The following is a 19,329-nucleotide window of genomic DNA, read 5'->3' as shown; positions in this document are numbered from 1 at the left end:
CTGCTACATCCACAAATCTTGCCGAAGTCAGTGAAACTGGGTCTCATCAAGTCTCTAGATCCAAATGCCAGCAAACAGGTGAAATACAGAAGCAAATTAAATGAAGGTTTTTCAAATTTTCTACACATTGGAATAATTAGAGAACTTTAAAAATATCCCGATACCTTGGGTGAACCAAGATCAATTACATCAGTCTGTGGGGGTGGGGGGGACCTGGGCATTTAATAACTTAAATTTTTTTAGATGATTCCAATGTGCAGCTGAGTTTGAAAACTAGTAAGTTAAAGATACTAAAATAAGCAATCAGCTAAGAGTGTGAGACATTTTATAGGACAGAAGACTGAAATTTTTCCATAAATAAATTTTTTTTTTTTTAAAGGAGGAGAGGGGGTAAGGAAAACTGTCATAGATCAAAGGAACTGAGCTGGAGCACCTGCGTGGCTCAGTTGGTTAAGCATCTGCCTTCGGCTCAGATCATGATCTCAGGCCCTGGAATCTCAGGGTCCTGCAATCGAGCCCTGGGTTGGGCTCCACCCTCAGCCCAGAATCTGCCTGTCCCTCTTCTTTGCTCTTCCCTGCCTCCCCAGCTCATACTTCCTCTAAGATAAATAAAATATTTAAAATAAATAAATAAGAGACTTAGTAGACAAATCAACCGAATGCAAGTGGTAAGTTATTTTCGGATACTATAAGGAAAAACAGCTGTAAAAAAAGACCTATTTCGGGGGCACCTGGCTGGCTCCGTTGGTAGAACATGCAGCTCTTGATCTCAGAGTCATGGCTTTGAGACCCACTTTGAGTATAGAGATTACTTAAAAATAAAATCTTAAAAAAATCATTTCAAATAATTAGGAAAACTTGAACACAGTGATATTTAGGAATTACTGTTGATTTTGTTGAGTCTAATAATAAGAGTACATTAAGGTCCTTTTTAGAAATTCACACTGAAGTATTTGTATTAATTGGTAAACAGATAAGATTGTCGCTGGGTTTTCTTTACTAAAAGAAAGGAGAATGAGAGAAAGATGAAAGTCGGGGAGAGGAGGAGGAGAGGGAGGGGAGAGAAGAATGAAAGAAAATGGCCAAAGGACCGTGGTTGTCGAATTCAAGGTTCATCTGAAATGTTTGAAATCCACCCCCTCCTGCATTTAAAAACCAGGTCCTACCTTCCTGCTTTCCTTCCTGCATTAACAGTGTAAAAGCATTTAGGTGGGGTCACGGGAGGTGGGAGCCCACTTTGGGGGCCACTTTGGAGCCTCTGTGGTGTGAGGAGGGTGTCGTGGGGGTGGGGGAGGCGGGAATAACGGGAGAACTACCACCACCTATTTCACATCCCTATTCACATGTCACCGCCTGTGCTATTTGGGGTTTCAGCCAGGGGAACGGAGTGAGAAGGCACCGGACTGAGAAACTTGTTAAAAAGAGGCAGTGTTGGTCAAATAAGGAAACGTATGGAAGGTAATGCGAGCAAAGTTGCTGATTATCAGAGAAGAGAATTACAAATCCAGAAAAAACCCAATCTGGTGTGAATCCTGTAATTTGGATTGGAGTTAGCAGTGTTAATATGAACTCAATCTCCCACACTTAAGTAACAACACAGGAACACATAAGGTCTGTACTGAAGTACATTGAGCCAGGATTCCGGACTCTCGAGCTCAGACGCTGGCACGTGCCGGCACTGGGCCAGACCCTCATTCCTAATACATGAGGCCCTCCAACTTCACTGTTAAAAACCATTCTTGCTCCTGCTGAATCCAGGCGGCCCCAAGGAAAAGGCATCCCCAAACTGTAACGCCTTGGGGATCGTAAGCATCACAACACACACCAGTTTGGGTCTTTGCTTAGGGACAGATTTTTCTGTATTTTACTTCTCCCTCTTAAAATAGAGACAGCATCCATTACAAAGAGAACTGATGGAAGATAAGGTTTAAAGAAACGTCAGAAAAGCCAAGACCACGCATGAGAGAGAATGCGCTGTCATAATTAGAAATAACCACAGTAATAACCATGGCAAATCTTTAAGCAGTTCTTACTCCGTGCCTGGCACTGTCTTAGGGGCCTTACTCACTGTAACTCGCGGGTCGCTCACAAGCCCGTGGGTTAGGTGACCTCATTCTCTCCCCATTTTATAGAGCAGTCCGCTGAGGCACAGAACCTACACAAATGTAGGCTCAGTTTTCTAGGTAAGAGATTCTGAGATGTATGTGCAAGACATTTATTGAGTGCCGTAGAGAAGCACTATTGGGTGGAGAGGGAAGTTGAAAAGACACATCAACAAATTCTGCAAGGAGCTCTGGAATCAGAGCAATTGTCCTTGGGAGTGTCTTGCCTCAAAGCAAGGAGTCAACATTGCACAAAGTCCTCAGAAGTCAGTGGCCGCTGAACGTGACGGGCCATGTTTGGGGACATGATCTTGAGCTGTGGAGTTGTCATTGTGCCCGAATGATGTGTATCAAGAGCTTCTCATTCACTGAAGCAGCGGGGGGAATGTGTGCCTCAGTTGTGACAGAAGGAGCTGACCACCAAGCAATAGATTCACTGCAAGAATCAATGACTGAAGTCTAATACCCCACATTTAGAGAGTGAAATGATCTAGATAGGATCCACAATGGAAACGATGCAGTAAACAACCAGGTAGAAAACTGTGAGAGGGAGACTGGTGCCCCAAAGAAGAGTGTGTTTCAAGGAAGAAGGAGTATTAAAAAACGGGAAAGGTTGCCAAGAGGCTAAGATGACAATTTATCACTAGAGTTGGGAACGTGGAAATCAAGAAGTTTCAGTGGAATGGCAAGGACAAAAACAAATAAAAAAAAAAAGATTTCGGTGGGTTTATAGAAGAAGGGGTATTTTTCCATTTCTGAAACATGAGCTTAATTATTCAGACCCACTCTCTTAACGAAAACAATCTGTGCAGCATGCATTATTTAGAAGTAACTACTTAAAAGCGTTGCAGAGCTCCCAAGATAGTAAGGATTCTCTGTGTAAAATCTAAGTAGAAGTGAAAGTTCAGAGAGGCGAGCAAGTACTTAGGCTGATTTTTATCCTGAGACCTTTTGCCAAACAACAACTTGATCTTCAGTCTGATGGCCTTTTTTTTTTTTTTTAAGATTTTATTTATTTATTTGATAGAAATCACAAGTAGGCAGAGAGGAGGCAGGCAGGGGGATGAGGGTGGGAAGCAGGCTCCCCGCTGAGCAGAGAGCCCGACGCGGAGTTCGATCCCAGAACCCTGAGAACATGACCTGAGCCAAAGGCGAAGGCTTAACCCACTGAGGCCTCCAGCCACCCCCAGTCTGACGGTCTTGAAAGTAAAAGACAAAGCTGCAAGCCTGCCTAAGGTAAGCATCTGCTAAGAGACCCTCATTTGATAAACGCAGCTTCCATGGGGCAGATGCAGCCATGGACCCAAAGTAACCCGACTCCTTCCCACATCTACCTGCTGCAGACTGGAAAGGAAGTTGCCTCGGTATGAACAGAACAGAACAAAACAGTGCCTGACAATTGTAACTACAAGGTCGCTCTCGCACAGATTTGCCTTCCAAATCCACAAAACTGAGATGGGCCAAAAAGTCTCGAATCATGCATTCAGTCTAAAGTTACTCGCCTCTTACCTGACAGAGGCAAATGCGAATCCTGTTAGGAGTACCCCTGTTCTCCTTGCTTTGAGTTTATGATACATACATTCTTCTATATTCTGTGTATAGATACATATCTCTATATATTCTCTATACATTCTGTATCCTCTATATACATATGTACATACATGTTTATATGTTCTACTTGCTTTGAGTTTAGTTCTTTATCTAGCTTCTTATGCTGAGAGGATAGGCTATTGATGTGAGATCTTTCTTTTTTGATACAGGTGCTTACAGCTATCAGTTTCCCGCTAAGCATGGCTTTAGCTACATCCCATACATTTTGGTATACTGTCATTTTGTTAATAGGCATCTTGAAGTATTTTCTAATTTCCCTTGAAGTTTCATCTCTGACTCATTGATTACTTAGGAGTGTGTTGCCTGATTTCCAAATATATGTGAATTCCCCAAATTTCCTTTGATTATTGATTTCTAATTTCATCCCAGTGTGGTTGGAGAACATACTCTGTATGATATTAATCACTTGAAATTTGCTGAGGCTTGTTTTATGACTTACCATAAGTCTGTCTTTGAGAATGTCCCATGTGCATTTTAGATCTCCGTGGTTTTTATTTCTTTGCTTGTTTAATACCAGTGTGATTACCGTACAGTGTTATATTAGTTTCAGATGTACAATGTGTGGCTCAACAATTCTGTACATTATTCAGAGCTTATCAGAATAAGTGTTTCCTTAATCCCCTTCCCCTGCTTCACACATCCTCCCACCACTGTATATTTAAGAGTGTGTTTTTTTGTGTCTGTTTTTACTTTGATCATTTGTTTTGTTTCTTAAATTCCACACATGAGTGTGAAATCAGGGGCGCCTGGGTGGATCAGTTGTTAGGGGTCTGTCTTCAGCTCTGGTCATGGTCCTGGGGTCTTGGGATCGAGCCCCACATCGGGCTGCCTGCTTGGTGGGAAACCTGCTTCTCCCTCTCCCACTCCCCCTGCTTGTGTTCCCTCTTTCTCTATGTCTCTCTCTGTCAAATAAATAAATAAATAAGATCTTAAAAATAAATTATATGGTATTTGTGTTTCTTTGACTTTTTTCACTTAACATTATATGTTCTAGGTCCATCCATATCATTGCAAATGGCAAGATTTCATTCTTTGTTATGGTTGAGCAATACTCTGTTCCATTTATATACATGAATATACCATTCTTCTTTAACCACTCATCTATCAATGGACACATGAGCTGCTTCCATATATTTGCTGTTGTAAATAATGCTGCTATGAACATAAGGGTGCATATATCTTTTTGAATTACTGTTTTCATTTACTTTGGACAAATACCCAGTAGTGGAGTTATGAGATTATATGGTAGTTCTGTTTTAATTTTTCAAGGAGCCTCCATATTGTTTTCCACAGTAACTATGCCAGTTTACATTCCCACCAATAGAGCACAAGGATTCCTTTTCTCCACAAACTCGCCAACATTTGTTGTTTCTTATGTTTTTTGAGTTTCGCCATTCTGACAGGTATGACATCATTGTGGTTTTGATTTTCATTTCTCTGATGATGGGTGACATTGGGCATCTTTTTAGGTGTATGTTAGCCATTGGCATGTCTTCTTTGGAGAAATGTCCATTCATGTCTAATGCCCATTTTTATTTTATTTTATTTTTTTTTTTAAGATTTATTTATTTGAGAGAGGGAGTGCTTGTGGGGGGAGGGGCAGAGGGAGAGAATCTCCAGCAGACTCCCCACTGAGCAGGGAGCCCCATGCAGGCCTCGATGCCATGATCCATGAGATCATGACCCAAGCCAAAACCAGGAGTTGAGGCTCAAGCAGTTGAGCCATCCAGGCTCCCTTAGAAGAAACTTGCTGAAGGTTTACCCAAATATCAACAAATATAAAATGTGCTTGATGGGGCACCTGGGAGGTTCAGTCTGTTACGCGTCTGACTCTTGATTTCAGCTCAGGGTTGTGAGATTGAGCCCCCCGGTGGGACTCCCCGGATGCTCCGGTGCGCCTCTCCCTGTCCCCGCCCCTCCCCCCAGGCCCCCGCGCGCTCCTCCCCCATCCTCCTCCGAAGCTCCCAGGCCCTCGGCTGATGCTCCCACGGAGGGCCGCCCGTTCGGCTTAGCACGGGTGCCTGTGTTCCACGTGCACAGCGGTAACTGCGCCGTAATCGACTCCAGCGCTTGTTTCATTTCACCTACACGTCAGCTTGTGTCGTACGTGTGCACCTGTCCGCGGCCCATCCTCGGCTCCTCCTCCAGATGACAGTCGCAGCAAAACCCTGCATTCTCAGCCTACAACCGCCGTCTCCTGTCGTGCTGCCGACACCGGGGGCGAGCACTGGAACTGGAGGGACCGCCGCGTTTCTGAGGCCGCCTGAGCGCGAAGGACTGGCGCTCCTGGGCGGGAGCCGGACCGAGGTGGCCACCGAGCCGCAGCGCCCTCCGGCGTCCTAGAGGGGACAGGAAAGCGCTTGGAGGGCGACGGGGCGCAGGCTGCTGACGCACTTCCGGCCTTCGTGGCTGCTGGGTTGCCGGGCTGCTGCTCCCCGCCGGGGCTCCGGAGCGTCCCTGGGCGGGAGGTGAGTTTGGGGCCCCGGGAAGAGTGAGGGTCCGCGCCTTGGACTCGGCGGGAGGAGCCGTGGGCGCTGGCCTGGCCCCCGGACGCCGCCTGCAGCCGAGAGGAGTGGGAGAGACCCCCGCGGGCGGGGCTCCGCGGCGGCGCCGGAGTGTGGGGCGGGGGGCAGCCGGCTGGGACCGCGCCCCGTGGGCAGCCGCACCCGCATACCCACCCGCTCTGTTTAGCCGCTGTTCGCGTTACGAAGTGTTCTTTTCTGCCGACGTTTCAGAGGAAGTGACAGGCCTCTGGAGTGGTCATTCTGAAATAGTCCGGGCGTGTGTCTCCCCAGATCGGCGTTTTGTGGCGGCGAACGGTGCCGGCAGTACCGTCAGCGCGTGGGAGCGCCCGGAGAGCCGCGCGGCGCCCAGCCCTGCGCGCCTCGCCGTGTGAGTCTCTGTCCCCCTCTGGTTCGCGGCGTCGGACGCAGCCACGACCGTTGGCGGCGGGCAGCCGCGTGCGAGCGGGAACCGGCCTCCTGCCCGGTCTCGGCCCCGTGTCGGCCCCGTCCATTGCCTCGTCGCGGGGCAGACCGGCCCGGCCCCCGGTAGAGGACGCCGCTTCCGGACTTGCCCGATTCCTCGTGATGTTCAGTGGTTCCTCGACTTACTGGTCACTGTAACTTGATTGTGCTTGGGGCAACCACCACACGGTGGTTTACGGTTCTCCGAATCTCTTGTTGCTAGTACGCGGAAGCTAGTAAGAAAAATGCTCTTCTGGGCTTTTCCTTCTTGATTTTAGTTAAGTAACAGGAAATTCTCTTACAAATTCTGCAGTTCCGTCACCTTTATCATGTGTTCGCTGGCTGACACCCAGCAGGCACTGAGCATCTGTGAAGTGACTTCTTTTGTGGGTGACGCGTAATGCGCAGAAACTGGATATTGGACTTAGGATGAGCTCTCCGGCTTCCTTCGGGAGTGTGCATGTACCTACCTACCTACCGACACGTACCCAACTCGCCTCCAACGTTATGACTTCTGTTTCACCAAGTTGTAAATCTTCCCTGCCCCTCCGTGAGCTACAAACTCCTGTGCATACCCAGCTCATAGCACAGCTCCAGAAACATCTGTGCGAAGACCGAAGCACTTTTTTACAAAGATGAAGCTTTTTGCTTTTGTTAGTATCTTTCAGAGTTGAACTAACTTGAAGAATACAGTAACGTTATACATCCGTGGAAGTCTTTCCAGATCCAGTGCAATATCCTCTACCCCCTTCTTTCAGCTCTTTCCACTCTGGGCTTTTCTGCTTCCACGGCTGCCTCCACCCTCCTTCCCTCAGCTCATTCACCGTCCAGGAACAGGGCTTCTTGACACATCAATCCAGTCTTTTCACGTCCCTTCTTAAAAGCCTTCCATGACTTTTGCACTTAAAGTCCAGGCTCCTGGGCCCCGCATGATCTGGCGTGTCTTGCCAGCCTCAGTTTTTACCACCTTCTCTCACTTGTCTGGATCCACTCCGGGCTCCTCTCATTTGTTTGATCACACCTCTTCTACCTCAGGGCCTTTGAACAGTCGGGTGCTCTTCCTGTCCCCACTTCTGCTGGTTGCATGGGTCACTCCTTTTCACTCTTTTTTTATTTTTATTTTTTTTTTTTTAAAGATTTTATTTATTTATTTGACAGAGAGAAATCACAAGTAGTCGGAGGGGCAGGCAGAGAGAGAGAGAGGGAAGCAGGCTCCCTGCCGAGCAGAGAGCCCGATGCGGGACTCGATCCCAGGACCCTGAGATCATGACCTGAGCCGAAGGCAGCAGTTCAACCCACTGAGCCACCCAGGCGCCCACTCCTTTTCACTCTTACGGGCTCCACCTAGATGTTACCTCACCTCCCACCACTCTGTCTTCACAGGTCCTCCATTTATTTGGTACCTCAGGGTTGGGTTGGTTTTCCTCACAGTACTTCTGTCACCGAGTCCTTATTTCATATGTCTGCCTCCTTACCCACTTTTGTTGTTGATGTTACTTTTAGTTTGTCTTTTCTATTGGAATGTAAGCGCCAGCAAAACAGAGAGGGGTCCTCTCTTTTTCACCATCATATCACTAGTGCCTCCCAAAGTGGCCTGGTATGTCACAGATGCTCAGGGACCATCTGTTGAGTAAAATGAGTGAATAAATGGCGACGGTATCTGTCTTAGAACACAGTCAGGAACCAGGATATCAGGAGAAATCAAATAGGGAAACTTTGAGTGCTTAATATAAACTGCACCAAATCTATGTAGTATATTTAAAAAACAAAAGAGTCTTAAAGTCATAAGTTGTCAAAATTCAATTTCTTGGGGTTGTAGGATTGAAGTTCTTGGTAGAACTGAGGTCCCCCTCATGCCTCAGCTTCTAGAGGCAGCCTGCTTTCCTCTACCCGAGGCTCCGTCTTGTGTTGACAAGCCAGCAGATGTGCGTCAGATTCTCCTCATGCCTCAAATCTGATGCGCTCTTCTGCCACCAGCTCAAGAATCCTCTACTGTTAAAGAAATCATGCAAGTAGTTTAGCCCCACCCAGAGAGGAGTCTTGCTGTCAAAAGGACAACTAATTTGTAATCTTAATTATGTTGCTGGGTGAACTTGGGAGACCCCAGGCCCTGAGGCTTTGACTTAGCTGGTCCCAAAGATATCGCCAAAGGGTCTTGTCTCGTGACATAAAGAATTTAAGGACAGACACAACACAGTAATGACACCTTCTCAGAGATGTGAGAGTGCCAGTGCATTGCTGCCCACTGAAGTTTGGGTCTTTTTTACTGACAGTTGTCAGTAAGGGGTGGAATATTCATTACCTGGGGCGGGGATTTCTTGGAAGCAAGGTTTCGTGCTAGTTTGATTTGGCTTCTTTTGGCTTTGTTTTGGAGTACTGCCAGGGTGGGCCTCTGACCTTCCCCACAGCTGGCCATGAGCTCCTCCTTACTAACCTCCAGGCATCCTGTTAGAGCCTCACTGACTGCCTACTCTGACAATTAGATCTTAATTATACCTTTTGCCATGGAAACAAACAGTCAAAAGAGAAATACTGGAGGACAGAGATCATGGGGCCATCTTTGAATTCTGCCTACCACAGTCCTACTATTTATTTCTTAGGCAGTTGATGGACATTTGGGTTGTTTCTACTTTGGAGTTACTATGACTAAATCTGCTCTGAACATGTATTTAGTTTTTAGTGGAGTGAACACTCGTTTCTTTAGGATCTGTATCCAGGAGTGGAATTACTTAGTAACACCTGTGTACCACTTGTTAAAAAATGATGACACTATCACTCAGTATCTGAAACTGGAGGACAGAGCTGAAGACGTGTGCTGACTAGGTAAAGTCCTTACGAACAGAAGAGATTGCTGATCTTCTCTAGGCGCTTTGAGAAGCACGGAGTTCAGTATTGCTGGGTCTTAATGGGGTCAAGGGGGCTGACATCGTCTGTGGAAGCGTGGTTTCATGGAACAGACTGTTGTCCATTGTTGGGACTTAGATGTGTTTATTGGGATGAGTTATTCTGAATTGGCTGATTTTCAGAAGCTGTGGTGTCACTGATTGATTGACTTGCAAAAATACGTTCTCTGAAGTGAATTGTTGAAATGATTGAACAAACCGCATCTGGGCTACTGGACACCATGGGTACAGACCAAGCAGTCTTTTCCTAGGAATGAGCGAATTTTTTTCATTCTAAAGCTTTTTTTTTTTTTTAAAGTCTTTATTTATTTGACACAGAGAGAGAGAGAGAGATCACAAGTAGACAGAGAGGCAGGCAGAGAGGGGGGAAGCAGGCTCCCTCCTGAGCAGAGAGCCTGATGGGGGCTCCATCCCAAGACCCTGAGATCATGACCCGAGCTGAAGGTAGAGGCTTAACCCACTGAGCCACCCAGGCACCCCTCATTCTAAAGCTTCAGTAGATCTAAAGAATTTTCCGGGGGCATCTCGGTGGCTCAGTTAAGCGTCTGCCTTGGTCTCAGGTCATGATCTCCAGGTCCTGGGATTGAACCTCTGTGGGTTTCCTGCTCAGCAGAGAGCCTGCTTCTCCCTCTCCCTCTGCCCTTTCCCCCAGCTGGTGCGCTCTTGCTTGCTGTCTCAGCTCAATAAATAAAATCTTTAAAAAAAAAAAAAAAAGAAAGAATTTTCCAAAATGTTGTATACCTTGAACTATCAGCATTCACGGCTGAGCACTCCATTCGTTCCGTATGCTTGTGATTAACCCTTAAATTATAAGAAATGTATTCACTTTTTGAATTTTTTAAATGAAGTGTGTCATTGTTTGGTATTTCCATTCTCCTGACAACAGGGACCTTAACACTTTAACATTGAACTGAACATGCACCACGTCTTATCATTATACGTTCGATTTTAATTTCATACCCTTCCCCTTTTGTGTAGTAAAACATTTTTACGTAAAAACAAAAATGTGAGGAAGGATAGCCTTCGAGAAATTGCAGGTCGCCCCTGCCCCAACACTCCTCTTCCATCTCAAAGACAAATAATGTTGCTTGGGAATTCAAATAGATTCTTCTTTTTTAATACAAATGCTAGCATGTTAGTTACACTCATTTTTCACCTTCCTCTTTTCAGTTAACTGTCTTGGCAGCCCTTTCATATTTGTCATAAAGAGCTTTCTCATTTTTTAAAACTGCATCGTAATGCAATAAACCAGCTCCTGCAGTCTGCGGAAGCAGCGCCCTGCGGGCCCACGCTCGTGTCATTCCCGGCCTTTTCCTGTCGCAAAGCGGCCTTTCAGTGATAACCTTGTATGTACGGCACTTTTCGTATGACTGAATATATTACTTTTTAGGGATTTTTTTGCCATAATCGCTTATATTTACTGTCAGATTTCGTCAGTTCTTGGGCTTCCGTTATTTCTTGTTTCACACCTTCTCTCTGATTTCACTTGTATTTGCTGTGCCGCACCCTTGACTTTACGAGGGGTCCGTGGGTGGCGTGTGACTTCGCTGCGCCCACGGCTTACTTCTCTCTGGCTGCGGGCGGGTTCTGCGTTGTTCGTCGTTCTGCGCACTCTGCTTGTGTTCTGGACTCCGGCTCTGTTCGTCTGGTCCGTTTCCCTTGTAGGCCATCCAGCTTTGCCTCTGGCAGCTTTTAAGATCGTCTCTTTGGGGCGCCTGGGTGGCTCAGTGGGTTAAGCCGCTGCCTTCGGCTCAGGTCATGATCTCGGTCCTGGGATCGAGTCCCGCATCGGGCTCTCTGCTCAGCAGGGAGCCTGCTTCTCTCTCTCTCTCTCTCTCTCTGCCTACTTGTGGTCTCTGTCAAATAAATAAATAAAATCTTCAAAAAAAAAAAAATCGTCTCTTTGTCCGCAACAGCTGCCGCTTCATTGTATTCTGTCTTCGTGTGTGCTCTTGATTGGGGAAGTCACTCCTTCAGCTCTGGAAAATTCTTAGTTTTATTATCATCAGTGATTTATTTCTCAGCCATTCAGTACTTCCTCGTCTTCCGAAGCTTGTGTATCAAAGTCGTATTCTCTTGGCACAGGTCATTTCATCTGAATTGCCCCGTAGTTCCCGTTTCCTGCTGCATTCGTTAGTGTCGTCAGACACTCAGTATCTGACGACACTGAGCAGTCAAAAACTTCTGTTACTCTTCAGCCGGGTCACTTCTGTGGTGTATCCTCTAGTGTATTTTCAGTGTCAAAAGTTTTTTCTATTCTAAGATTTTGAATTCTTTTTTATATCTACCTGATGTTATTGGTTTCACTGTTTTGGTTTTGGTTTTGGTTTCACTGTAGTTTTCAAAATCACTTACTATAAAAATTTCTTGGACTATGGATAGAATAAATTTCATCCCAAGTGAATTTCTTTTTTTTATTTTTAAGGATTTTATTTCTTTGACAGAGACACAGTGAGAGAGGGAACACAAGTAGGGGGAGTAGGAGAGGGAGAAGCAGGCTTCCTGCCAAGCAGGGAGCCCGATGCAGGGCTCTATCCCAGGACACTGGGATCATGACCTTAGCTGAAGGCAGATGCTTAACAACTGAGCCACCCAGCACCCCCCCCCAAAAAAAGTGAATTTCTATTTGAATTGTTGATTGTCTTTCTTAGGGTTAGAGTTTTGCATGTTTTGGAATTTCTTTGGAATGGGAAAGCGTTTTAGATTTCTCTTACTTCATTCAGCATCACATCTAAGACCCTTTCTGGGTCTTATGCCTAGGGCTTTCATGTTGCTGCCCTGAGCGGTTATTAGGTGGGCAGACCTGGTATGGGGCCAGGTCTCAGCGTTGGTTACTGCAAATGAGGCTGGTCCTGTCGCTGGGCCCCTGGCCCGTAGCTCCCGATAAAACCATAGGCCGAGTCAGCAGCAGATCATTTTTCCCCTGCCACACCCCTCACCCCCATGAGTGTGGAACTCCCTTGATGCCCCTGGCGTCAGAAAGTGAGCCCAGATGCCTGCGCTCTGTCACACACCGTCACCTCGAATCTTTAATCCCTCCAGAGCTGAATTCTAGGCTGCTGCTGGCTGCATACAGACCCATTAGCCCGTAGCTTCACTGTGCTTGCTGCTCTGTGTGTCTGTTTCTGGTCCACTGTCATTTTTATCTCGTATTTATGGCTGGTCATGTCCTTTTCTTCATCTTTTTTTTTTAACATATCATCTCCTATGGGGCACCTGGGTGGCTCAGTGGGTTAAAGCCTCTGCCTTTGGCTCAGGTCATAATCCCAGGATCCTGGGATCTAGCCCCACATCAGGCTCTCTGTTCCGCAGGGAGCCTGCTTCCCCCCGCCCCTCTGCCTGCCTCTCTGCCTAATTGTGATCTCTGTCTGTCAAATAATTAAATAAAATCTTTAAAAAATAATACAAAAACATACCATCTCCTAATGTTTGGAGCCATTTGGTAATTAGGGGTAACCAGCTGTGCCGTGTTACTCTGGAAATCTGAATCCAACCTTCAGATTGTTACTTTTGAGCTGCCATTGGGATTTTCAGGGTTATGTCCCTCATGGGATCTAGAGGTAGGCTTCGGCACACATTTGGAAGGTCACCGCAGATCCTTTAGTCTGTCTTGACCTTTCTTGAATATTTCTTCCAGGATTTTTAACTTCCTCCTGAATATTGGCCTATGTATTCAATGTTTTATTTTGTTTGTCCTATTTCCTCTATAAAAGAGGATATTCAACTCATTAATACTGCTTTGCTAAGAATACCAGGTTAGTAATTAGTTTAGCAGTTGCTGTGGGCCAGAAACTGTTCTGAGCTTTTTTGTTTTTTTATTTCTTTTCAGTGTAACAGATGTGCTGAGCTTTTAATATGCATTTCGTTATATAATTATCACAACCGTCTTCTTTTTTTAAAAATTATTTTTATTAACATATAATGTATTATTTGCCCCAGGGGTACAGGTCTGTGAATCGTCATGCTTAAACATTTCACAGCACTCACCATAGCACATACCCTCCCCAATGTCCATAACCCAACCACCCTATTCCTACCCCGCTTCCCCCAGCAACCATCAGTTTGTTTTGTGAGATTAATTGTCTCTTATGGTTTGTCTCCCTCCTGATCCCATCTTGTTTCATTTTGTCCTTCCCTACCCCCCAAACCCTCTGCCCTGCCTCTCAAATTCCTTGTATCAGGGAGATCATATGATAATTGTCTTTCTCTGATTGACTTATTTCACTCAGCATAATACCCTCTAGTTCCATCCACGTCGTCACAAATGGCAAGATTTCATTTCTTTTGATGGCTGCATAGTATTCCATTGTATATATACCACATCATCTTTATCCATTCATCTGTTGATGGACATCTAGGTTCTTTCCATAGTTTGGCTCTTATGGACATTGCTGCTGTAAACATTCGGGTGCATGTGCCCCTTCGGATCACTACATTTGTATCTTCAGGGTAAATACCCAGTATTTACTGGGTATTTGTGGGTGATTGCTGGGTCATAGGGTAGTTCTATTTTCAACTTTTTGAGGAACCTCCATGCTGTTTTCCAGAGTGGCTGCACCAGCTTGCATTCCCACCGGCAGTGTAGGAGGGTTCCCCTTTCTCCACATCCTCACCAGCATCTGTCATTTCCTGACTTGTTAATTTTAGCCATTCTGACTGGTTGAGGTGGTATCGCATTGTGGTTTTGATTTGTATTTCCTTGATGCCGAGCGATGTGAGCACTTTTTCATGTGTCTGTTGGCCATCTGGATGTCTTCTTTGCAGAAATGCCTGTTCATGTCCTCTGCCCATTTCTTGATTGGATTCTTTGTTCTTTGGGTGTTGAGTTTGGTAAGTTCTTTATAGTCTTTGGATACTAGCCCTTTATCTGATATGTCATTTGCGAATATCTTCTCCCATTCTGTCAGTTGTCTTTAGTTTTGTTGACTGTTTCCTTTGCTGTGCAAAAGCTTTTGATCTTGTTGAAGCCCCAATAGTTCATTTTTGCCCTTGCTGCCCTTGCCTTTGATGATGTTTCTAGGAAGAAGTTGCTGCGGCTGAGGTCGAAGAGGTTGCTGCCTGTGTTCTTCTCAGGGATTTTGGTGGATTCCTGTCTCACATTGAGGTCTTTTATCCATTTCGAGTCTGTTTTTGTGTATGGTGTAAGGAAATGGTCCAGTTTCATTCTTCTGCAGTCACAACAGTCTTCTGAGAGGGGTGCTTTGGTCAGTCCTACTTGAGAGAGGCTATATGATTTGAACATTGCTGTGCAGCACTGTTTCTCTAAAGACGATTTTAAAGAATACATTCTACTTGGTTCACCAGAGGATGCCAAATTGCACATAATTGAATTGAGCAGGTAAATAAAACATTGGGAAAGATTGATCCATAATTTCGTGGCAAATCGCCCACGAGAACAAACGGGAACTTCTCAGGCAAGGCCAGGGCGCTGGGAGGGGACTCAACACGACAGGCCAAGCAAACGAATCCTCTCGGTGTTTTGTCATGGGAGGTATTTGGGATCGGTAGCAGGGTGGTTCCTGGTTGGAGTGTAGACAGACAGGGGAGGCCTGGTTAGGAGCACTGGGTGACGCATACAGATCCTGGGAGCAGGGGTGGCGTGGGGAGAACAGAGAGTCTCTCTGCCCGTGCTTCTTCCCTTCCCTTGCCACAGCTTGACAAAATGACGATTCAGTTACTGATCCTGAGAACATCCCTGGAGCCCTTGCAGCGGGCGGCACCGGCTGGGACCGAGGGTAGAGGGGCACAGACCAGGAGGTCAGTCCTAAGCCCAGCAGCGGTGGGGGAGCAGCACAGCAGCTAGAGGCTGCCCCACCCGTGGCCGTGGGGCTCTGAGGAGTCTGCCTTGTGGTGCTCCGTGGTTTTTCAGGAGCAGAAGTCGTGGCCCCAAAATCAATCACACGACAGTTCGTGCCTGTGAATCTAATCCCATGGGAAGCCACACTTTCAATAATAACAAAATTCAGTGCAAGCTCATAGTTAGGGATTCTCAGATTTACAGGCTTCTGGACTGAATACTCAAAAACCCTGACACGCAGATTCTGCGGTAATGAGTGAAAATGGTGCGGTTGTTGGCCTTGGACACTGGCAAAGAGCAGGCTCCACAATCTTGGTTAACTCTCCATGCTCTCAACTCTGTAACCTAATTTTACATGAACATTGCACGAACGTTTGTCTCTCCCCCTGGAAACGCCAGGACGGCAAGAGCCGGGTCTGCTTCCTCTCGCTGCTGTGGCCAAGGCGCCCCACACTGTGCCGGGCGTCTGCTGGACACACAGCATTTGCCTGAATGGAATGAAGACTTTTTCCCACAATGGAGCATCGCTGAGAAACTTCTAAATTCTCTCAGACATTAATCATTTATTAACACAGGCTGAAGTCATATATGAAATGCAAATTCTACCACAAAAGTGAACTACGAGTGTAGCCACCATTCAGCCTCCCAATGTCAGTGCCACAGCCCTGCCTATACTCCTACCATTTCCTCTCTGAATCGCACTCTCTCTCGTACAGATCTACTGCGGGACAGTGAAATACAAGCCTCGCTGCCCCTCACTTTACGGTAGAGTCTAGTCTGAGCAGCTCAGCCTGGCGTTCGAGGCTGTTTTCTGGCTCGGCGTATCTTTCCTCGCCTGACTTCCACACGCTTCTGCCTGCATCCGGCCGTCTGCAGTTGGGCCCACAGGGCTCCTGCACGGTGTGACCGTGAATAGCCGAGGTCTGTCGTTTGCTTGGCCTGTCGTGTTGAGTGCCCTCCCAGCGCCCTGGTCTTGCCTGAGAAGTTCCCATTTGTTTTCGTGGGCGTCGCTCACACGCGCCTGCTCCCAAGCCACAGTCGTTCCCTGCTCCGAACCCAGTCGGAATTACTTTTTCTACTCTCCGGGGCTCGACACCTGGGTGAGTGCTCTCTGATAGTGCTCATCTGATCAAACCGCTGGTCGTGCGTGTCCGGTTCCTTACCTGATGCCTTTTCCATCACTATTTCTTTGTTTCCTTTCTGTAAGTATTTCAATTAGCAATAATCGCGCCTCATTGGCTACGATACTGCCACTGCACAAAGCTCTTTCTGTAAGTATTTCAAATGGTACAAAAATGAGAAAAAATACAGTTTTCTGTGAACGTAAATGGCCTTTTCTCTCTTCTGCACTTACCTACTCCTTCCCCAGTGGCCGCCCCTGTGCCGTCAGTTTTTCGTTGCCCTGATAGCGTGGTATAACAAACAGCCATAAATCTTTGGTGGCCAGCAGCAATTGGCATTTCTTTCTTTTTTTTTTAAATTTAATTTAATTTAATTCCTTCAGTGTTTAGCCCATGAATCTGTGGGGTTGAGCTGACCTGGGCAGGACTTACTTGTGTATCTGCAGTGCCCTGTGGGTCTGCCAGGCAGTTCTGCAGATCTCATCCGGGCTCGCTCACGTTCCTGGGGCTGAGCAGAGGGGACACTCCATCTGCCCTGCAGGGGTGACGGGCCCTGTCCCACACGCCTCCTCCATCAGGAAGCAGATGCTCCTTGCAGTTGTGGAGGGCAAAGGGCAAGCCAGCTACCGAGTCACACGAGTACTTCCCAAGCCTTTGCTCGTGTGACATTTGCTGGTGTCACCCTGGCCAAATCTGGTCACGTGCTTGAGCACAGACTCACGGGGGGTCGGGGGGGTGTTGTACAGGAAAGAGGGAAGGATGGGGGCAGCTGGTGGATGCTGCCATGCGCTTTTCTCCAGATGCTACACCCGTAACCTAGACGAGAGCGTGAGTCATTGTTCTGTCCTTCACTTGTCCCCACTTTTTAATTTCCATTAACACGTGATGTTTCATCATCAGGTGTGTCTTCTAAAGAAGAACACATCAGGAAATCTTAAATGAGGTTCCTCTTGACCCCCGGCTGGAGTGAACCTTCTGAATTCACCCTAGAATGGCTTCAGCAGAGGAGCAGGAGGGACTGAAGATTGTTAAGGTGGAGGAAGACGTGATCTGGGACCAGGAAACCTGCCTTCGAGAGAACAGCTTTTCTACCCAGGAGGCCTCCCGCCAGCTTTTTAGGCACTTTTGTTACCAAGAGACCCCTGGACCCCGCGAGGCGCTGAGCCGGCTGCGGGAGCTCTGCCGCCAGTGGCTGCGGCCCGAGACGCACAGCAAGGAGCAGATCGTGGAGCTGCTGGTGCTGGAGCAGTTCCTGACCATCCTGCCCGAGGCGCTGCAGGCCCGGGTGCGGGAGCAGCAGCCGGAGAGTGGGGAGCAGGCGGTGGCTGTGGTTGAAGATCTGGAAAGGGAGCTCAGTGAGCCCGAGAACCAGGTGAGAGGGGGACATGGGCTCCCAGACACTTCCCAGACACGGAACAGGGCGAGTTTGCGGATGCAGGCAGGTGGCTGCGGCCAGTTCTCGGGTGCCGTGGAACCGTCTGCCCCCAGCCTGCACGGCCTCAAACCCGCAAGCATTGTCTCGTATTAGGAAGCCAGTTAGGGGCTCTCCCATGAGGTTGCGGTGAAGATTTTTTTTTAACTTGAAGTCTGTCTTTACCAGTCCTGTGGGGATGGGGTGATCTAATCCACTCTCCTGAGGTGGGGAGGGAAACTGAGGCACAGAGCAGCAAGGCCCTACAGGGAGTCAGGACCCAGACGCCGTGGCGGGGTGCAGCGCTGGGGTAGTAGGGTTCTTTTGGGCTTGTTCGTTTCAGCCCCAGGCAGCGGGGAGCCGGGGCCGGTGCACGGGCTGCCGGGATGGCTTCCCTCCTCCATGGACGTGGGCAGGGGCCACAGTGCTCACCGGCTGTTGGCAGGGGGCTTTGTTTCTGCCATGTGCGTGTGCGCTTAGGGCTCACTGAGTGTCCTCGCGTCCACCGGCTTCCCCGAGAGAGACCGCGGGAGAGGGAGGATGAGGAGGGAGCCCCGGCGCTCCGTAGGACTTGGTCTCTGAGGTTGTGGACTGTCACTTCTGCCCCAGGTTGTCTTCTGTAGAAATGGGTCACTAAGCGCTGCTTCCTCTCCAGAGGGGAATTCCTTTCTAAAGGAAGGCGCGTCTAAAAACTTAAGGCAGCGGTTTAAAGCAGCGTCAGCACACCAGGCCACCGTTGGCATGTGGGGTCGCACTCTGGGCCTCTTGCTGTGCCGTTCCTCTAGAGTGTTTCCTGTGGTTGCATGCGATGTCCTTCACTGAGCGTTAGCTGGGGCTCCTGGGTCCCGTCTCATGAACGCAAATGTCCCTACCTGCCTTCAGGCCCTGGCTCACGAACATGGCCCTTCTGAGACGCTCTCAGAGGATGTGCCGCATTTGAAGGCCAAGCAGGACTCGGTAGCCATCCAGCTTCAGTCCATCGTGACACAGCTCCAGGGTGAATCTTTGAGTCCCCACAGACTCGGAGAACGAGGTAAGGACGTGGCTGGGTCCCCTCGGGATCTCTGGTGGCTCTGCAGAGGGCAGCAGTTACGGCTGTGGACTCTGGGGTCAGTTGGCCTGGGCTGGCCCTTAAACACTGCGTCTTAGTAGCTCTGCGACATTGGGCAGGTCAGGTAGCCTCCCTGCACCCTCAGCTTGCGCGTGCATGGGACAGAGAGTCACAGTCCCTCAGTCACAGAGTCGTGTGGATGTGTAAGAAATTAACACAGGTGAAGCGGGAACAGCACCTGCTCACACGTGCTCTCGGGAGCCTCGGCCCCAGCCATGCCCACGGTGCTGCCGACCTGCCCTGGCCCGGTCTCCTCGTGTAGCCCTTCTGTCCTTCCCACCTCCGGTGTTGTGTTCTGGGAACGTCT

The 19,329-nt window shown here is 48.0% G+C and overlaps 1 protein-coding gene across 9 annotated transcripts in view; it reads left to right on the top strand.

Annotated features, from left to right (window-relative positions):
* The window catches only part of ZSCAN31 (zinc finger and SCAN domain containing 31), a 32,579-nt gene that overhangs the window by 9,363 nt on the left and 3,887 nt on the right, over positions 1-19,329 (top strand). For 5 of the 9 annotated variants that reach the window (XR_004284532.1, XR_004284528.1, XR_004284529.1 and 2 more), the window contains exons 1-3: positions 5,673-6,181; positions 17,401-17,872; positions 18,794-18,944. Coding sequence is in view for 1 of the 9 variants with exons in the window: in XM_032338188.1 (XP_032194079.1) it covers positions 17,492-17,872; positions 18,794-18,944 (532 nt within the window). In the remaining 8 variants the exon portion in view is untranslated. Of the gene's footprint in view, positions 1-5,672; positions 6,182-14,690; positions 16,480-17,400; positions 17,873-18,793; positions 18,945-19,329 lie in introns of those variants that run through there. The other 4 variants (XR_004284533.1, XR_004284531.1, XR_004284527.1 and 1 more) reach the window with 4 other exon arrangements.

The sequence above is a fragment of the Mustela erminea genome, chromosome 4 (assembly GCF_009829155.1).
Source record: "Mustela erminea isolate mMusErm1 chromosome 4, mMusErm1.Pri, whole genome shotgun sequence".
Taxonomy (NCBI): Eukaryota; Metazoa; Chordata; class Mammalia; order Carnivora; family Mustelidae; genus Mustela; species Mustela erminea.
Note: the sequence above shows the minus strand (reverse complement) of the source record. Positions and strands in the feature narration are given on the sequence as shown.